At 37.0% G+C, this 19,943-nt stretch overlaps 1 protein-coding gene across 2 annotated transcripts in view; it reads left to right on the forward strand.

Moving 5' to 3' along the window:
- The first annotated feature begins 635 nt into the window (after positions 1-635).
- Positions 636-19,943, forward strand: part of RAVER2 (ribonucleoprotein, PTB binding 2) — a 52,919-nt gene continuing 33,611 nt past the window's right edge. For both annotated transcript variants that reach the window (XM_083359905.1, XM_083359906.1), the window contains exon 1: positions 636-887. In XM_083359905.1, coding sequence (XP_083216031.1) covers positions 693-887 — 195 coding nt within the window. In that variant the 5' untranslated portion in view covers positions 636-692. The remainder of the gene's footprint in view (positions 888-19,943) is intronic.

Raw genomic sequence — 19,943 nt, forward strand, 5'->3', positions numbered from 1 at the left:
TATATATATATATATATATATATATATATATATATATATATATATATATATATATATATATATATATATATATATATATATATATATATAATATCCTATATAATATGCTAGCTGTGGTGAAAGATCAATCCACTTTCCCTTCAAGGGACTAGCCTCCCACGTGGCGCCCCGCGCCATTCCGAGGGCAACGTTTTCCCTTCATCGTGCCATCTCGAGTGTCACCTCCCTTCCTTGCCTTGACCCGCAGCTCTTAAGGAGCGAAAGGTGTCAAACTATTGCTCCGCCGGCGGATGCAACCCTTTCTTTCTAACGCATCCAAAGCGGCTGGATAATTCAAGAGCTGGCTAAGAGGGATTTCTAAAGGGGCGCGGAAGGCGCCTCATTCCTTTCGTAGGCGACCCCGAGCCAAAACCGCGACGCGCGGAATCCTTCGCCCTGCAAGGCATCCTTCCCGGTCAAGAGAGGCGAGCAAGAGCCCGGCCAGGAACTTCCAAAGCCCGGGCAAGCGAAGGCGCGCGAGCCCGCCTGGCGCTTTTTTTGTGTGTGTGTCCCAGGCGGCCTCAGGCTGACCACCGCCGGCTGCTGAGCTTCCCTTGCCCCTCCCGCTCCGACCCAGCCCGCCCTGGCTCCCCTCCCGCCCACCGGCTTCCCCTGGCGGAGGGAGAGCGTGCGTTCGCCTCTGGGCCGGCAAGATGGCGGCATCCGCCGGGTCCGACCCCGACTCCGACTCGCTCGGGGTTCCGGGGGAGCCCGCCGTAGGGGCGGGTGGGGAGCCCCCCGCTCTGTCCCGGGAGGAGATCGCCCGCAGGCTGCAGAGCACAAGGCGGGAGTTGAGCAACAGGCGCAAGATTCTGCTGAGGAACCTGCCCGCCGAAAGCAGCAGCCAGGTGGGTGGCGAAGAAGCAGAAGGCGCGGCAGGGCAGAGCAAGGCGCGGGGCCCCGGAGCGGGAAGGAGAAAGAGGCGAGAGCCGGAGGGGTGGTGGGGACCGCGACGGGGACCTCACGAGCCGAGCGGAAACAGCTCGGCGCCTTCCGAAGGTTTTGCGCTAGCATTCCCTCAAGTTCCCTCTATATGAAAATTGATGTTTTGGGGCGTTATGACTGATAGTCCAAAGATCCGGACCGTCCCAGTGTGGGAAAAGTAACCTTGGGGATTTTCCATACTACGAGTCGGGAAGGGAGAGTTTGCTGTGGGGAGAGGATGACTCTCGCCCCGGGGTTAGCGAAACCAGTTCTTCCATCTCTGTTAAAACCAGTGGGGCAAGTGCCCCTCATAGAAGAAGAGACATCGGTGCCCAGGTTCTTAGTAGAGAGAGGAAGAAGTCTTTTTGTTCCAAAGGTGCTTTTTTTTTCTTTCTTTTTTTCTTTTCAAGAGGCAACTGGACTTTCTTGGTTTTTTTGTGTTTTTTTTATGAAGACGTTCTCGTGCAAGAAGCTCCTTCAAGCTCTGACTGGAGGGTGGGGAAGCGAAGAAGAAGCCGAAGGAGCTTCTTGGATGAGAAGCAAAACGTCTTCAAACAAAATCAAGAAAGTCCAGTTGCCTCAATGAAAAAAAAAGCACCTTTGGGACAAACGTCACCTGGATGACTGAGAATCTGGATAGACATTGAGGAAGTCTTTGGGTCTCTGGAAGGCAAAATAAGGGGAGATTTAGATAGCAGTGTGAACTGCTCACAAGAACTAGAAGAGAACAGTTAGGGAAAGAGCTAACCCTGGAAGTCACAAGTAGGGAAAAGTAATCTTGTAGCCAAGGTTGCACTTCACAATTTTTGCAACAGAATACAGTATGCCAAAGAAACTATCTCTTGTTTTATTGACAGCAAAATATACAAAAGCTCTTGCGGCTTCTCTCTGCAACTATAGAGTTGTCTGGCAATAGAAGAGGAAGTGTGAAGCATTATTATTGTGGTTGATGGCACAGTCAACCCTGTGTTCAGACTGGATTTGGCATTTTTATTGCTCTCAAGTCCTTCCCAAGGATAGGCAGATGTTGTTGTTTGATAGTATTAAAAGCTATCCTTGCAGGATGTAAGATGTTCCAAGTAGAGTTGCCATTTTCCTTTTTTAAAATAATAACCTCTCTGTGTTTGGAGGATTATACTCTATATTTTGTTGAATAATACAAGCAGGGGTTTTCTCCCCCTTTAGATTGAGACAGACATCCCATAAATGGAAGCACAGTCAGGATTTATGACTGCTAAGAGTAATAAAAAAATGCAAAGGAAAATACTTCTGTTCTCTTGTCTGGAAAGCAGATGTAACCAATATCTGCGCTTTATCTTACTGAATCTTTGGAAATGCATATTGCGTGTTCTCCTTCTCTCCAAATAAAGCATTATTTATGCTCTCTGAGACCATCTCTTTTTTTTCCTAATTCACATTAGAGCTACAAATTCTAAAGACTTCTATTTATTTTATTTTTCAAGAGTGAATTTATAAACTTCTAATAACTTCCCATTGCTAACATTGATCAGGTTTCTAGCTCCTAAATGTCCCTTTACTTCCATGTGATTATAAAATATATTGGTAATATAAAAATATTCAAGCTTATGGGGCCCATCTGTGTAAAAGAATTTCAGAGCTGACAGGTGCTATCACATTACAATTTGAAATACTAACTCTTTTCTAAGTCTGCTATAGCTAAAAATTAAGAGTGTAGAGAATCTTGGCATTAATGCATTATTTGTCTCTATAAAGGTAATTAAATTACGGGTGAACAAACATTTTGCTATTTCTGTGTACCTAAACATATGTTTATATGGTGGTTCATCTTTTCAGATGTTCAAAAAATTATTTGTCTTTATGTTTAGAGAAGATTCAATTGGAGCAAATCTGCTTTTGTTTTTAAAAATAGAGTGTGTAAGTTCTACTAAGGATGTTAATCCACAACATTTTCTTCACAATACATGTGCTTGCACAGTTAAAACCTCAATAATGTTATTTAATTTTTGCAAACTTTTATTCCATATAGCAAATGGCTTTTAAAAATCTCTTGCTTTGGAAGAGATTGTGAGAGGTTTAAAAAGCTTAAGCCTGAAGTGTGGAAATAGTTGCATAGGATATCCAGGAAAAAGGTGAAGAAAGATTCTGGTTTTATAAGTAAGATGTATCCTGAAGGTTAACTAACACAAAACTTGCAGTTACCGGTAATTGTTCACTTTTTCCAGACCCTTATAGTACTGTATTGTGAAGGACAATAATGTATTTTGCCCAGTACTTAACACAGTACTATGTTTTATTCTGACATTGCAAGCACCTAGGATGTAGAGTGTGGGTATAAAATCTTATAATGCCCTTTCCCATTAAGTATCAATTGAGAGTATCTGTAAAGAGATACATAAGAAATATCAAATATCAAATGGCTTTCATTTGTTGTGAGCACTAGTTCAATTTGCTCTTTTGCCTGACTTTATAATATTGGTAAAACCATTATAAAATTATCTTACTTTGAATTTTAAAATTTCCATTTAAAATTTTATATCATAAAAATATTCTGTACTCCCTCATGTGTTACAGGTCAGTATAATTTAGAGATTATTTAGTAAAATATAGATGCCGGTGCTACCAAAATTGGTCGATTAGGTTTAGTTTACTTAGAATTGGAATAAACTTCATTTTTAGTCCTGAATATAATGACAAGATTGCATATTCTGAAGAGGAAGCACATAATTCCCTGCTGATCTTGGGTGCTTAGGCTCATGAAACAAACTACAGCGCTAAAACAATGTAAACATCACTTTAAAGTTTTATACTTTCTGCTTACAGAAAAACAATTTCAAAATACTACCTCAGAGATGGAAATCAGTGAAAGAATTAGCCTGGCAGCGTGGTAAATGTACTGCATAGAAATAATAATAATTTTATTTTAAAAAACCCTGAATCTTAGGCCTCCCATAAAAGCTGGTTAGGAGTCTTTGGGGCCAGTTACTGTCTCTCAACTTATCCCATCTCACAGGGTGGTTGATATGATCCAAAGTACTCTAGCTGCTTCCTCTCAAAACCCAAATAATCAGACACTTGATGATAACGGCAGTGAAGAATCAGCACAGTGTTAGAACGATCCCTTGGAAAGAGGAGGGCAAGGCTTCCACATCCAAAGAATCTATTCAGAATCACTGCTTTCCAGCTTGAGAAGGGGAGGTAGTGAACCCACATTTCTTTCAATAATCTTCTTTAAAATCCTTGCCTTCCTCCTGCTAATGGTAGGGAGAAGGCAGAAATCCTGAGCAGAGCTGATGGGAAGGGAAAGGATGTGACTGAATCTCTGTGGCCCACCTGGCAGCCACTATTGAAGCAGAATTTCATCATTAAGTAGAGCTATTTGGAAGCTGTTTTAAAATATAATTGGACACAACGATTTTCCTGTGAAATAGGATTTAGATTGCAAATTGTAAAAAGAGAATGAGTTATTTGCCAGATGTTTGCATTTTTATTACCTCTGAGATCTGAAAACACTCACATGGTACTGTGGTGTATTCTTTGTCAGAGTTGTTTTCCTGAATATGGATTGAAACATTGACTAGAAATAAGAAGAAATAATACGTAGCAAAATAAATTCTGCACTATTAACACACCACTTCAGATGATGGTTACAACAAATAGACTATGCATCCTGTTGCTTCCTGTTATTTTTTTAAAAAATATATTTTAGTCCATCATATAAAATTAATATGTTTTGTGCACATGCATGTGTGTGAATAAGGCTAGAGGAAGCCAATCACAATTAGATATGATGAGAAAATGCTGCCCCAAAAGAAGTGCTGGAGTTGTTATGTGTGAAGAATTGGCACATAAGACAAGAGGGAAATGTTTTTCCTCTTGTGCATGTTGAATGATTATATGGGTTTATTTTCCTTGAGCAGTTTTTTTTATCTAACAAGGAAATGTACAGTTTTTTACCAGGTGGAGCGAAATCTATAATTATAAATCCCACTGTATATAAACAAGTAAGACAAGTCTGTCCCTATTGAAATCATGATAATTCAAGAATGTACGCATGGCATTAAATTGAATTCTGATGCAATCTTGTTTTAAGGGTGCACTATAGGTACGTTTTGTGGTTGGCTTGTGTATGTTTTTGATTCAAGAATTCCTCTGCTTTAATGAAATGCATGGGAAGGAGGGGCACTAACAGACAAACCATCACATGCAGATATATAGAAAAGAATCCCTATGTAGAGAACTGTCCAGAGGCTTCTTAAGGACACAGTGGCCCAGAAGAACACAAGAATATGACAGCTACGGACTTCCGGTCCTGCGCAGTAGCAACTAGTCGCGGGCTTGTGGACCACTGCAATTTCGTCCTGCCTGGAGACCCTAATGGGTCCAAGCCGCCCCGGACAGGCAGTGAAGAAAGAAGGGTGCCCTGGCGATTCTGGAATGACAGTAGTCGTTCTATTTGTCTTGGGGAAAGCCTTCTAACCCAACAGGAGAAAGGCTGTATTTCATCGATCAGCCCAAGCTACTTGCAACAGGAGTCCAAAAGAACTAACCAGAACTACAGTAAACAGCGTGCTTGAAACTGGTTGAGAAATCTGATATTCCCTTTTCTATCCTACACTTAATTTCCTGGAAAAGATCCCCAAGAAGCAAAATACCTCCGAAAGTGAAGCAAGGGGACTTCCGCCCCATCCTTATACTAATGGAAGTGGTGAATAAAAATTTCTATGGAGGATCAAAATATGTGATAGTGAAATAAATTTATAAAACTTGAAAGCTAAAATTTAACTTTGGACAAGTTTAAGATTTTTTTTTATTGAAAAGTTTTACAGTACATTTTAAATATACTCCATCCCTCCCCCCGACTTCCCAGAGCTGAAAACAGGGTATTGCCTCTAACAAGCTTAAACTAAAATATTCTAACCAACTGTGAATACACTTTAAATCCTATTGCACTTTAACTCCCCTTATACATAGGTAAATAATAGTACATCTTATAATTCTAATATTCATTCATATGCTAGATGAAATTTTTTAGTCCCATATTTATTCTGAATATATTCAATCCATCTTCTCCATTCCAAAATATATCTCTGTTGCGATTGTTCTTTCAGGTATGCTGAAATTTTTGCCATTTCTGCCAAGTTTGAAACTTTTAAAGTCCACTCTTCTATAGTAGGCAGTTCCTCCTTCTTCCAATATTGCGAAACCAAAAGTCTTGCTGCCGTTATTAAATTCAACATCAATTTAATTTCTATAACAGTACAATCAGTAATAATACCCAATAAGAATAAGTGTGGGGTAAACCTTATCTTTTTGTTAAATATCTTCTGCATATTCCACCAAATTTTAATCCAAAAAGCTTTAACTTTTTTACAAGTCCACCACATGTGGTAATAGGTTGCATCCTCACAACCACACCTCCAGCATTTAGGCTGATAATTTGGATACATACATGCTAATTGTTTAGGATCTAAGTGCCACCTATAAAACATTTTATAAAAATTTTCTCTTAAATTTTGTGCCTGTGTAAATTTTACATTTCTGACCCAATTTTCCCCCCAAACATCCATCGTTATTGGCTCTTGAATATTCTGGGCCCATTTTATCATACAATCTTTGACAAGTTCCGTTTCTGAATCTATTTCTATCAATGCATTATATATCCTTCTTATATGTGCTTGACTTTGATCTCTAATTTGTTTTACCAAATTTTCACCTGTTGTTGTAATACCAATTTTCTGATCTTCTTTCCATCTAGCTTGTATCTGACCATACTGAAACCAAGTTTGTACTATTTTCCCTTCTTTTAAAATATTAAATGGCTTTAATTGCCATACATTCCTCTCCAGTCTAAGAATATCTTTATATGTAGTCACATCGTGTTTGAATCCCAGACTTATATTTTCTATTGCATGCTTAGGTATTGCCCAAATTGGTATTTTATAATTTAACTTATATCAATATTTTTTCCAAACTCGCAACAGGGCATACGTTAATATATGTGTCTTAAAGATATTATCCACCTTTTTATCATACAATAAATATTCATGCCAGCCATATAATAAATCATGTCCCTCAATATTCAACAATCTTCCTTCTGTTAAAGTTGGCCAATTTAAGACTACCTCTTTCACGTATATCTTGCATTATCTTGAGTTTTACTCTCGGTCTTTTCCTTGCCCAAATAAATGTATTAATGCCTTTCTGCCATTCTTTCAAATTTGAATCTTTTTTAAGTATAGGTATCATTTGAAACAAAAATAAAAATTTTGGTAAAACATTCATTTTAACTGCTACAATTCTTCCCAATAAAGACAATTGTAGTTTCCTCCAACTATCTAATTCTTTTTGTATTTTTAACCATAACAATTCATAATTATTTTTATATAATTTCACATTTGAGTCTGTAAGATATACCCCCAAATATTTAATCGTTTTAGCTATCTCAAATCCTGTTAATTTTTCTAAAACTACCTTTTGTTCCATAGTCATATTTTTAGACAAAATTTTAGTTTTTTGTCTATTAACCTTAAATCCAGAAACTTGCCCATATTGCGAAATTATTTCCATTAAATCTATAACCGAATGAGTCGGTTGAGCTAATGTAATAACCAAGTCATCTGCAAACGCTCTCAATCTATAATCTTGATCTTTAATTTTAATTCCCTTTATTTTATTTGAGTCACGTATCTTAATATTTCCAATGTTAAAACAAACAGCAATGGTGACAACGGACATCCCTGTCTTGTACCCTTTTCAATTTTACAAGCTTCTGTTAAACTACCATTAATTGTTATTTGAGCTGTTTGCTTCTGATATATTGCCCTAATAGGTTGTAAAAACTTATTGCCAAACTCCATCTTCTCTAAAACTTTAAATAAAAATTGCCAATTCAATTGATCAAACGCCTTTTCAGCATCCAAGAAAATAAGCACTGCAAGGACTTGATTATTTCTTTCCAAATATTCTAATAGGTTTACAATATGTCTCACATTACTCTTCATTTGTCTACCACTTATAAATCCTGTTTGATCACTATAAATCATTTGCTGCATAACCTTCATTAATCTATTTGCTAAGATCTTTGCAAATATCTGATAGTCTGTATTTAAGAGTGATATAGGTCTATAATTTTTTGGTTGGGTAAGATCTTGATCTTCCTTTGGAATCAATGATATGAATGCTGTTCTCCATGATGGAGGCACTTCCCCTCCAGATTGAATTGTCCTAAATAATTCTTTTAAAGGTTCCACCAACTCTAATTGTAAATTTTTATAATAAATGGCCGTCAAACTGTCTGTTCCAGGTGATTTACCCACTTTTAATTGTTTAAGTGCTAAAATAATTTTTTCAGCAGTTATCGGTTGGTTCATCCCTTCCCTCTGCTCCTGTGTAAGTATAGGGATATTCACTTCTTGTAAATACCTATCTATATCTAAACCTTGAGTTATATCCCTTGCCTTTTTAATAAGATTTTGCTGAAACACCTCTTTACCCTTATATTCTACTTTATCTATGTTACGTGATTTTTGTTTTTTCCTTAACAAATAAGCTAACCATCTACCTGGCTTATTAGCATTATAAAAAGTATTATGTTTGACATATCGTAAATTGGTTGCCACTTGATCTGCCATCAGCATATCAAACTGCCCTCTTAGCAAATTAATTGCTTCTTTCAACCTTTTATTAGATGAATCCAAAATAAAAGCCTTCTCTTTCATCTTTATTTTCTCCTCTAATTCTTTACGCTTATATTCCAATCTATGTCTATATTTATTATTCAAATATATTAACACTCCTCTCATATAAGCTTTACTTGCATCCAAGACCATTTCAATGGGTGTACCCTTATGCATATTTATAACAAAAAATTCTTTCGTTTTTTACATTCTTCCAAATTTTCTTCATATCTAAACAAGTTTTCAATTAACCTCCAAGATCTATCTCCCTTCTCCTTGTCCAATTCCATCCATACTGGACTGTGGTCTGATAAGGTTCTTGGACATATCTTGATCTTCTTAACCCTAGGGAAAAAATCAGTAGTTTACAAAATCAATCCTAGAAAAGGATTGATGTCTGTCAGAAAAAAAAGTAAAATCTCTTTCATCCATGTTTCGTTCTCTCCAAACATCTCTCAGTTCCAAATTGTCTGTCATGTCAAAGAAGGATTTAGGCAATTTAGCGTGATTTAAAAGGTCCTTTTTTATCTTTTTGTGTATCCAGCACTCCATTCCAGTCTCCCATTAAAATACACGATTTATAATCCCACTGAATTATTTTGTTATGTAAAAGTTTATAAAATTCTCCTTGCTCTTGGTTAGGTGCATATAAAGTATTTTCTTTCCTTCTATTAAGAGTTCAATTGTAACGTATCTTCCTTGTTTATCTGCTTCAATTAGATTGGCTGTTAGATTTTTCTTCACATAAATAACCACCATTTTTCTTTTCTGGAGCAGATGCAATAAACTGATGCAATAAATCTAGAGTTTATCAAATATTTTTGATCAGCTACATGAATATGCGTCTCCTGCAAGCATATAATATCATTTTAAAATTGTTTCAGGTACTGAAATATTTTCTTTCTCTTTTGCGGTGAATTTAAACCATTAACATTCCATGTCAGGAACTTTGTCAACATCTTTTGCGACGTGAAGCTTTCGGAGCGTATCTTGCAGATTCACAAACATCTACTTCTTTGGTCTCGCTCCTCCCACTGCTTCTATATTAGTAGATTCTTGAGTTGTAATTGTGGAATATTGTTTCTGTTGTTGTTGTTGCTCCTTGCGTCTAGTTGCAGCTCTTGTCACTCTTTGAGACCTTGGATCTTCTAATGGGACCAAGGCTGCGCAATTTCCAAAGTTTGCTGTGCTTCTTTTGAAATCAGCGAGGTGATTTCTTCATCTCGCTGTGTACCTTCCAATTGTGTCTTTCACACTTCTTTTTCCTCCTTTTAATTTCTGGGGATGGCGGTGAGCCTGCCTTCAGTATATTGCAATAAAAGTCTCGGGCCTTAAGAACTGTATTAAGACGATACCTTGTGCCAACATAATTCACCACTATCCCGGTTGGTATCTCCCATCTAAACTGAATCTGTCGTTTTTTTAATTCATCTGCCAAAAAAACCAAATTCTTTCCTTCTTAAAGTTTTTGGTGGAATTTCTTTCAGAATTAAAATCTCTTCATCAGCCACTTTAAATCTGTTGTTATAAAAAGCTTGAATAATCGCATTTCTGATTGTTCTCTTTGTAAAATAAACAACCACATCCCTTGGCAATTTTCTTTGCCTAGCAATCCAAGAGTTGACGCAAAATATTTTATCTGTTTCCAATATAACATCTTCAACTCGCCAACCCAAAATATGCGCCACAGCTTTTGCCACTATTTCCTCCAAATTTTCTTGTGGATTTTCTTTCAGACCTCTGATCCTCAAAGCAAACTCCATGTCCCTCTATTGTATCATCACCATCTCATCATCGATTTTTTCCATTTTATTCTCAGCTTCACTGACTTTGGCTTCCAATATCAAATTATTTTGATTGACTTCTTCCACATGATCATCCAGATTCTCAATACAGACTGTCAGTCCTTGAAGTGCCAGCAAAATGTCCTCTCTTATTTCTTTATTTTTCTCATTAATAAGCTCTGCCACTTGCTCAGATATTTGCTCAGATTGGAGTTTTAAAGCATCTTGCAAATCTTTCAATGTTAATGTGGGTGCAGATGCTGCAGGGGGTGGCATCAGTGATTGAAGACCAGATTGTTGAACTGGTGAAGCCCCCGCACCTTTAGAAGCAGGGAATCTAGGTGGTTTGGAAGCCATTTTAACACCCAATTTACTTTCGTTTCTCACTTTCACTTTTCTGCACTAATTGCAACTTTGTTGCTTCACTGTCAAATAGCCAAGTCTCTTAAATCATCTTTGAACCAACTTCAAATGTTTTAAACAAAGTCTTTTACAACTTTTAAAAATCTACTTTCTGTCTTCCCCTTGCTTCTATTTTATTTTCCTTGTTCTTTTGTACTTCATGCTTTCTCTCAGAAGTTATTCTGGCGCCATCTTCCTCCCCTTCTTTTAAGTTAAACCGGAGTTAAAGATCATATACATGCTGTTTCTGTATTCTCCCGCTCAGCTCTGCCTGCGTCCAAGTAATCCAAAATACACTGTTGAAAGCAGGGATGGTTGCAGCATCCTGTTCTGTTCCAAAGCCTTGAAACAGAAGAGTCCCGAGTCTGGAGTTGATTCAGGCTCCAAGGGAGCTCTCACCCTTCAACCCCCAGATTAAGTTCTGGGGGTCTAGGGGAGCTCTACCTCTTGCCTGAATACTCACCCCCCCCCTTCTCCTGAAGGGGGGATTCCCAAAGCGCGAAACAGCTGATCGTCGCTGTTTTTGCGGTTTAAACGGAACAGCGGGGCTGACGGTCAAAAATGACCGCCATCGACGGAGCCTTGCCACCCGGAAGTCCAAGTTTAAGACTGTTGAATGGTTAAGACTCTCATTTTAAAGACCATTGTTCATATTGAAAACTAAATAGAGCCTGACACCTAGTGGTGGATGAAGATTATGACAGCTATGATTTCCATAGAGAACTTGCCAAAACCTGAGAAAAGCTAATCTGTGTTTGTGACCTTCAAAGCTTTAATAATAAAGAACAGCTGTGACAAAAAAAGACTACAATCTGGGCTGCAGACAGAGAATTATAAACTTTAGAAAAAAAGTCTTTTTTGAACTCTTTGGATTACAAATATCTATTTAACCAGGACTCTAAAGCTATTTGCAGATAAGAAGGAAAACTCCAACTTTTGACCATAATGGATCAGAGACATGCAGACAGAACACACCAAGAAAACATAAATACCTCTCAGGAGGAGAGATGTAGTATACTGCAATTAATTCAAATAACACTGAGTTCAAATCACAAAGAAATCCAAAATAACTTTGAAAATATAAATCAATCTATCTCTAAGTTAACTTTACAACAAAAAACTTCCAGGAAACAACAACAGAGAAGGAACAGACAAAACAAATAAGTAGACATAAAATTGAAAATAGAGACTCAAAGACGGAACTTAACAAAGCAAGAAAACATGATTTAATCCTAGTGGGGAAAAATGTATAAGAAATGGAAAAAACAACTGATCCCTTAAGACTACAAAATAAATCTGAGGACAAAAAAACAGGTTGGATAAAATGGAATGTAGAGATGTTGAAAACATCAGAGAGAAAGGTAGTGATAAGAGAAGCAAAGAAGAAGAAAGAGAAAAACATTTTCAAGAAACATGGAAATGCAAAAGCCTCACATAAAGACACTTTATTTGATTTACTTCTTATACCTACAGCAACAGTCATGAATATATGGAAAACCTTTTTGATTCAGCAAAACACATTGATCAAGAAAGATACTGGTCAAAGGAAAAAGATCAAAGTGAAAATTAAGAAAATAGATGATGGGATCTACCAGAGAGAATATTTTAAAAAGAAACATTTGTTTGAATATGGTTAAAGAAATAGAAAAGAGTTTGAATACATATGTCATTCTAAGAGAGATGAATTCCTTAAATAATACTGTATGTTTTCCCCCCCTTTTTATTTTAATTCTTGATATAAGTAATGTAATACTGCTGAAATGGCCTAGAGATGAAGGAAAAGTTTTAGATTTGGTTTTGATTTGATTTGATTTTATTAAATTTATATGCTGCCCTTCTCCCTGAGGACTCAGGTCGGCTCACAACCATAAAAAATTAAAAAACACAAAGTAAAAAATTTAAAAAAGAATTAAATAATAGATGTAATAAATGCAAGACAATTTAACCCAGTAAAAAACCTAATTAAAAAAAACGTAGTCAGTCCAGGCCCGCTTGTTGGAACAGCCAGGTCTTCAGGTCATGGCGGAAGGACCGAAGGTCAGGGGCCGTCCGCAGCTCTGGGGGTAGTTCATTCCAGAGGGTCGGCGCACCCACAGAGAAAGCTCTCCCCCTGGGGGTCGCCAGCCGGCATTGCCTGAGGAGGCTGACTGTGGGAGAGAACCGGGCGATGGGAGGTTGACAATGGCAGCAGGTGGTCTCGCAAGTACCCCGGGCCTAAGCCATGTAGGGCTTTAAAGGTTATTACCAGCACCTTGAATCGCACTCGGAGGGTAACCAGAAGCCAATGCAGCTCGCACAGGAGTGGTGTAACATGGGAGTACCGAGATACTCCCATAAGCACCTGCGCGGCCGCATTTTGAACCAGTTGAAGCCTCCGGGTGCTCTTCAAGGGCAGCCCCATGTAGAGATCATTGCAGTAATCCAGGTGAGAAGTGACGAGGGCGTGGGTAACCGTGCATAGGGCATCTCAGTCCAAAAAGGGGCACAACTGGCACACTAGGAGAACCTGTGCGAAGGCCCCCTGGTCATGGCCGTTAAATGATCTTCCAAATTAAGCTGTGAATCCAGGAGGACACCCAAGTTGCGAGCCCTTTCTGAGGGGGGCATTACCTCTCCCCCATCAAAAGAGATGGAACTTGTTGGACAATATGAGATGCCGGTATCCACAGCCACTCAGTCTTGGAGGGGTTAAGCCTGAGCCTCTTCCTTCTCATCCAGACCCGCACTGCCTCCAGGCACCGGACATCACGTCAAGGGCATCACTGGGTTGGCTCGGGGTGGAGATAAACAACTGGGTATCATCCACATATTGGTGATACTTCACCCCAAAGCCACAGATGATCTCACCCAGCGGCTTCATATAGATGTTAAACAGGAGGGGGGAGAGAACCGACCCCTGAGGCACCCCGCAAGTGACGGGCCTTGGGGTAGATCTCTGTCCCCCTGCCAATACAAACTGCGAACGGCCCGAGAGGTAGGAGGAGAACCAAAGTAAAACAGTTCCTCCCACTCCCAACCCTTTGAGCCGTCGCAGCAGGATACCATGGTCAATGGTATCAAAAGCCGCTGAGAGGTCAAGTAGGACCAGGATAGAGGAACAACCCCTGTGCCGGGGTTGTGTCTGAAATTAGGGAAATTATAATGTATAAAAAAGAAAAAATGTTTTGAATAAGAGTTAAAGGATTACATGACTAGGCATATTAAATGGAATATTTAAAGTAAATATATTTTTAATCATGGTTAAAAAGAATAAGAAATTTTGGGAATGAATATACATTAGCTTAGGAGGAATATATATTTTAAGTAGTATTTTACTTTTTATGTTTCTTTGCTCTTACTCTCTTTTCCTTTTCTTTACTGTTTTTACCTATTCTTTAAGAAATGTAAAAGTGTTGAGATGGTTTATATGGGAAAAATGGATTTAAATCTTTAAATGTAATTAACTGTTGAGAAAATCTTAACCAGCAAGAATACTTTGAACTTTATGGGAGAAACAAATCTAAATAAGGACTGTAACAGGATATGAGATTAGGCAACCAGAATGATTAGATAGAAAAGAAATATTATATTGATGTGATCATTATTTCTAGGAATATTGGGGGAAAATCATATATTTAACTGTTATTTATCAAAATAATAAGAACTGTATTATTTCAAGGTTTGCAAAGAAGACATTTTGGGGAAAAGGGGAAATCAACTAAATAATGTGGATTATGGATTATAGAAACCAATTACTAATGATTTTTCTTTTCAAATGTAAACCCAGCAAACACACTGTTTACCAACTATTAAGTGATTTATGTTTTTTAAAAATCAATAAAATATATGGGGGGAAAAAGAATATGACAGCTACATGGGAGAATTGGTGTGTTTAATGGTTAAGATTTAGGGTTAAAATAGAGGAGACTCAAAACTGGTTTCCTCTCTCAAATACTCTAGATGATTTTGGCCCAGTCTAGGTTCAACCAATCTTACAAGTTTATTGTGTGAACAAATAGAGGAAGAAATGCTATTTATTCCAGGTTAAACTCATATAGGTTTAACAAATATGTAAGGGCAGATAACAGACTGAAGCAGTGGAAATGTGCAAAAAGAGACATAAACCCCCCATCAACTCCATTATCTGATCCTATTAATTTAAGTAATAATGATTGAATCAATTTGTTGTTATATCTTCTGTGGAATATTTCTTTTTCTAGTTGTGAAGAGTGAGAAATTAAAAACATTCTTACATTTTATGCTGACATTATATAATTCTAGGAAAGGACTTTTTCTGAGAATGTATAGCAAAATTCAGGAAGTTCCAGTTCTAATATAATTTTTATTAGAAATTCATGGTTTTGGAAATTGTTACTTGGTAATCGAGGCAGCATACAAACTGATGAATAAATAAATAAATAAAGAGTTGACCGAGCTCTGAGATGGGTGGCAAATAAAATAGATAGATAGATAGATAGATAGATAGATAGATAGATAGATAGATAGATAGATAGATAGATAGATAGATAGATTAGACAGGCAAACAGAAAGAACTCTGACACACCTCTAAATGACTACTTGGATACTCAGAATGCAAAACACCGCCAAATGTTTTACCATAGTGTTGTATAAATTCTCATAGTTGATGACAAAAATGTAAGACGGTATACAGTTAGCATAGTGTCATAGCTAAAAGTGCTGAATCTGGATTTCCCAATCCAAGTCTAAGTACCCTTTGAACTTGAAGCTTTCTGGATAATTTTGAATCATTTATTTTCTCTCTGGCCACTCTATTATTGTATGGATAAATTTAAATAAATTTAAAAGAATTCCAAATATATTATCTGAATCTCTCAAAGAAAGATGGTTATTCTTGCTACCTTGCAAGATTACAAAAGGTTACCTGTAATCTGAAAAGGTCTCAAGGAAAGTCATTGTCTCTCAACTCTCTTTTCTGCAATACCAGAAAATGCAATATTGACGTAGCCAATGACTCCCCCTTGTCATGTATAAAGTCTTACTATTGAAGCATCAATGGAAGATATTTTATAAATAGTATTTGCTCTAGACATAGGTAATTGTATTTTTAGAATAATAGAATTCAAGATACCATAAATATCTATATATTGCTAAATATGCATTTAAAAATGTTTCAAAAATGTTCTTTTTTAATATAGAGCTTTAGTTTGGTTGCAAAAATCTTTATTGTAGAAACAAATATAAATAAAAAATTCAGAAAAGAATATTGTAATACATTATGATATACATAACTTGTAATACATTATGAGTTGCTGAAATAAAGTATATTATTTTGTATCTTTGCTCATTTACAATATTGGGTTTTTTAATAATTAAAATATTTGCCTCAAAAATGTAATTGATGGTCACTAATCCCAAGCTGCATTTCTTTAAGTGATTTTGGATTATGGTTCATATAAGGCAGAATTATATGATTTTGATATCCTCTTATTTCTCTAGGGCAGTGAGGAACTGTATATAATACAGCAATTAGCACTCCAAGACTCTTTGTGTAGGATAATAATGATTATCATTGTATAGATGCGATTTCTCCCTTTGTAATTTAGAATAGAATGGAATAGAATAGAGCTGGAGGTGAATGTCTAGTCTCTTTTTAAAAATCTTCAGTGATGGCATGCCCACAATTTCTGAAGACAAGTTTTTCCACCAGTTAATTGTCCTCACTGTTAGGAAGTTTCTCTTAATTTCAGATTGCTTCTCTCTTTCATCAGTTTCCAACTATTGTTTCTTGTCCTGCCCTCTGGTGCTTTGGAGAATAATTTGACCCCGTCTTCTTTGTACGAGCCCCTCAAATACTGGCATACTGCCATCATGTCACCTCTATTTCTTCTTTTCTTTAGACTAGCCAAACCCAAGTCCTGCAGCCATTCTTCACATGTTTTACTTTCCAGGCCTTTGATCATCTTAGTTGCTCTTCTCTGAATTTTATCCAAAATCTCAACATCTTTTTTGTAGTATGGTGACCAAAACTGGCTGCAGTATTCCAGGTGTGGTCTTACTAGGGTTTTATAAAGTGGTACTAACACTTCATGTGATCTTGATTCTATGCCTCTGTTTATACAACCCAGGATTGTATTAGCTCTTTTTGGCTACTGCGGCACACTGCTTGCTCATATTCAAGTGATCATCCACTAGGACTCCAAAGTCCCTCTCACAGTTACTGTTTTTGAGCCAGGTCTCGCCTAATCTGTACTTATCCCTTTGATTTTTCCTGCCTAAATGTAAAACTTTGCTTTTCTCCACATTAAAATTCATTTTGTTGGATAGGGCCCATTGTTCAAATTCGTCAAGATCTTTTTGGATCCTGAGCTTGTCTTCTGGAGTATTGGTTATTCCTGTCAGTTTAGTGTCATCTTTTTAAAATCATTTTTAAATGGTTTAGCTTTCAAATGAAAAAAAGTGTTCGTCTTTTTCCTATAAGTTTTCTCCTGAATGTATCTATTAGCATTTAAGCATATTTAATTTAATGTAATGTACTTTATCCCAAATGCCTGGTTGAATAGCTGATTAATTGCTCCTTAACTATGCCACAGACACACAGGCCACATTTTGTGGATTGCTTTTCTTTTATACCACTGCAATAACCTTGATCTATGTATAAATGAGAAGCAATATGTTAATAATATAAATAAGCAAATATATAAATATATCAGAATTGAGATTCTAAAATGGGTAGATCTGGAACTTGTATTGTAGGGAATAGAGTTAACATCCCAAGTGACCTTGGAAATTTTCTTCTTCTTGGTCATGATAGCTCATGAGAATAAAAAAGTAAGTATAAAAGGAGAATAAGAAAGTAACTATGAAAAGTAGATAGCTCTGTGCAAGTATAAACTCTAAAAGTATTAATAAACAATTTGACGTTTGTGTATTTCTCCATCATCCATCAGTTAATATTCAGGTTTGCTCCGAGGAATATGAGAACATTATATTTTTCTACATTCATATCACACTGAGATATAATTCTTGATTTCTTATGGACCCTTATTTGGAACTGTTTAAATAACACATGCAATCTGCAGTTCAAGAGTTGGGAGATTCTGACAGCTGTATTTGTAAAAACACAAAGACTACTGTACAAATGTTTTAACTACACTGTGAGTCGCTGAATAGCAAAGCATATTTTCCATGATCTAAAAATAAACCTAGCAGATCAGGGTAATTTATTGTGTTAATCCTTTTTTTAAATTTGGTTTTATAGATGTCAGTCGGATATTATTTTATTTGGTGGACTATCCTCAGAAGAATGATGCATGTAACAAAAGCAGTTGTCCATTATACAAGTTTCAGCCATGCTTTCTGCAATGTCTTTAAATAGTAAATAGCTCATCGTAACATTAAGAAGCTTCTCTGTAATTGCCTTTCATGGAAAGCACTTTTTATTCCTATCCTTACAAATAAAATTTCCCTTTCTCTTTTAAAATGTTGCTCTCACATAGAAAAATGGGCAGGTCTGGTTGATTACCGAACAACAGCAGTAACATAGTATCACTGCATAGTTCCTCCAAAAAGCAGCATCATGTTTTATTAAAATGGCATTTGACAGCTGTTAACCGAGGAAATAAGAGACCAGTGTTCAATTTGACTAAAAAGAAGATACTTGATCCTGCCATTAAACTATATATGTTGAATTAGCAGATTGGCAAAACAAGAGTGCATTGTGATCTTGGACTGAGGTCGCTCATTTATTAGAGATGTATCCAGAGGCTTATGCATTTGGCCTTGAAGATGTGCATATGTGTAGACAACACCACAGGTCAGGGATTCCCAACATTGGCCACTTTATGACTTGTGAACTTCAACTCCCAGAATTCCTCAGCCAGCATGAGTCCACAAGTCATAAAGTGGCCAAGGTTGGGGAACTCTGCCATAGGTACTTTTAGCTAATACATATAAAGCTGGTCAGATAGGCTATCTCTCCTAGGATGTGGTACATGAAAAAAATAGACACTTTACTCTTTTGGTTGCACAGATTTTCCTTTCAAAAATAATGTCATTAAATTGTTAACAGGCAGTCCTCAACTTATGACCACAATTGAGCTCAAAATAAGCGAGGCAATTGTTAAGTGAGTTTTGCCCCACTTTACGACCTTTTCTGCCACAGTTGTTAAGTGAATCACTGCAGTTGTCAAATTAGTAACACAGCTGTTAAATGAATCTGGCTTCCCCATTGACTTTGTTTGTCAGGTCATAAAAGGAGATCACATGTCCCGGGACACTGCAACCCTCATTAAAACATGCCAGTTGCCAAGTGTCCAAATTTTGATCATGTGACCGTGGGGATGCTACATCCGTGTAAGTTTGAAAAACAGTTATGAGTCCATTTTTTCACTGCCACTGTAACTTGGAATGGTCACAAAATGAATGGTTGTAAGTTGTAATTTGAGGACGACTTGTACTTCCCTCCAAAATTGTATTTGGAGGCATGAATACTACCTTTGGGACTGCTCTCTGACAGGTAATAAACAGCTTATCTCCTTGTTCCCATTTTTGCCTGCTGTGATCTCTGTATTGTGTCTGTGATATGCAGAAAAATGTGCTTCATTAAAATTTCAGCTTTTCATTCTGCACTTAATCTGTAACAATACAAGCTTAAGTCTCACAATACACTCAGACAACAACTTTTATTTGGTGTTGTTTTTCTAACGCTGCACAGGCTAATCAATTTAGCATGCTGTGAAAAACCCCAATCCGTTATGTTATTGCTTATTCAGAAGATCATGGTTAAACAAACCATTGTTTAATACAGTGCATTTGCCCAGTCACAATTAGTTCATACGGAAACTTGGTCACTTCAATACATGGACCAGGTGCTATTTCCTGCTGGGAGCTACAGATGGGGTTTTGGTTATCATCGGAGACTGAGCATCTTTCTTCAGCTCGCACATGTGGACATTTGTATAATTCTGCCCATATTTTGGATTGTCATCCAAATTAGAAACTATATACACCATTTGGCTTTTTTTATAAACAAAGAATCTCAAAATACTGTATATGAACTTCTTTGCTTGCTTCATTAGTTGATTATTTATTTTTAAAATGACTTAAGGTCTAACTATTTCTTATACTGTAGTTGGGAATTGCCCAGTTACTTAGATTAGCAGCAGAGGCCCCCCTG

The sequence above is a fragment of the Vipera ursinii genome, assembly GCF_947247035.1.
Source record: "Vipera ursinii genome assembly, chromosome: 3".
In the NCBI taxonomy this organism is placed as follows: domain Eukaryota; kingdom Metazoa; phylum Chordata; class Lepidosauria; order Squamata; family Viperidae; genus Vipera; species Vipera ursinii.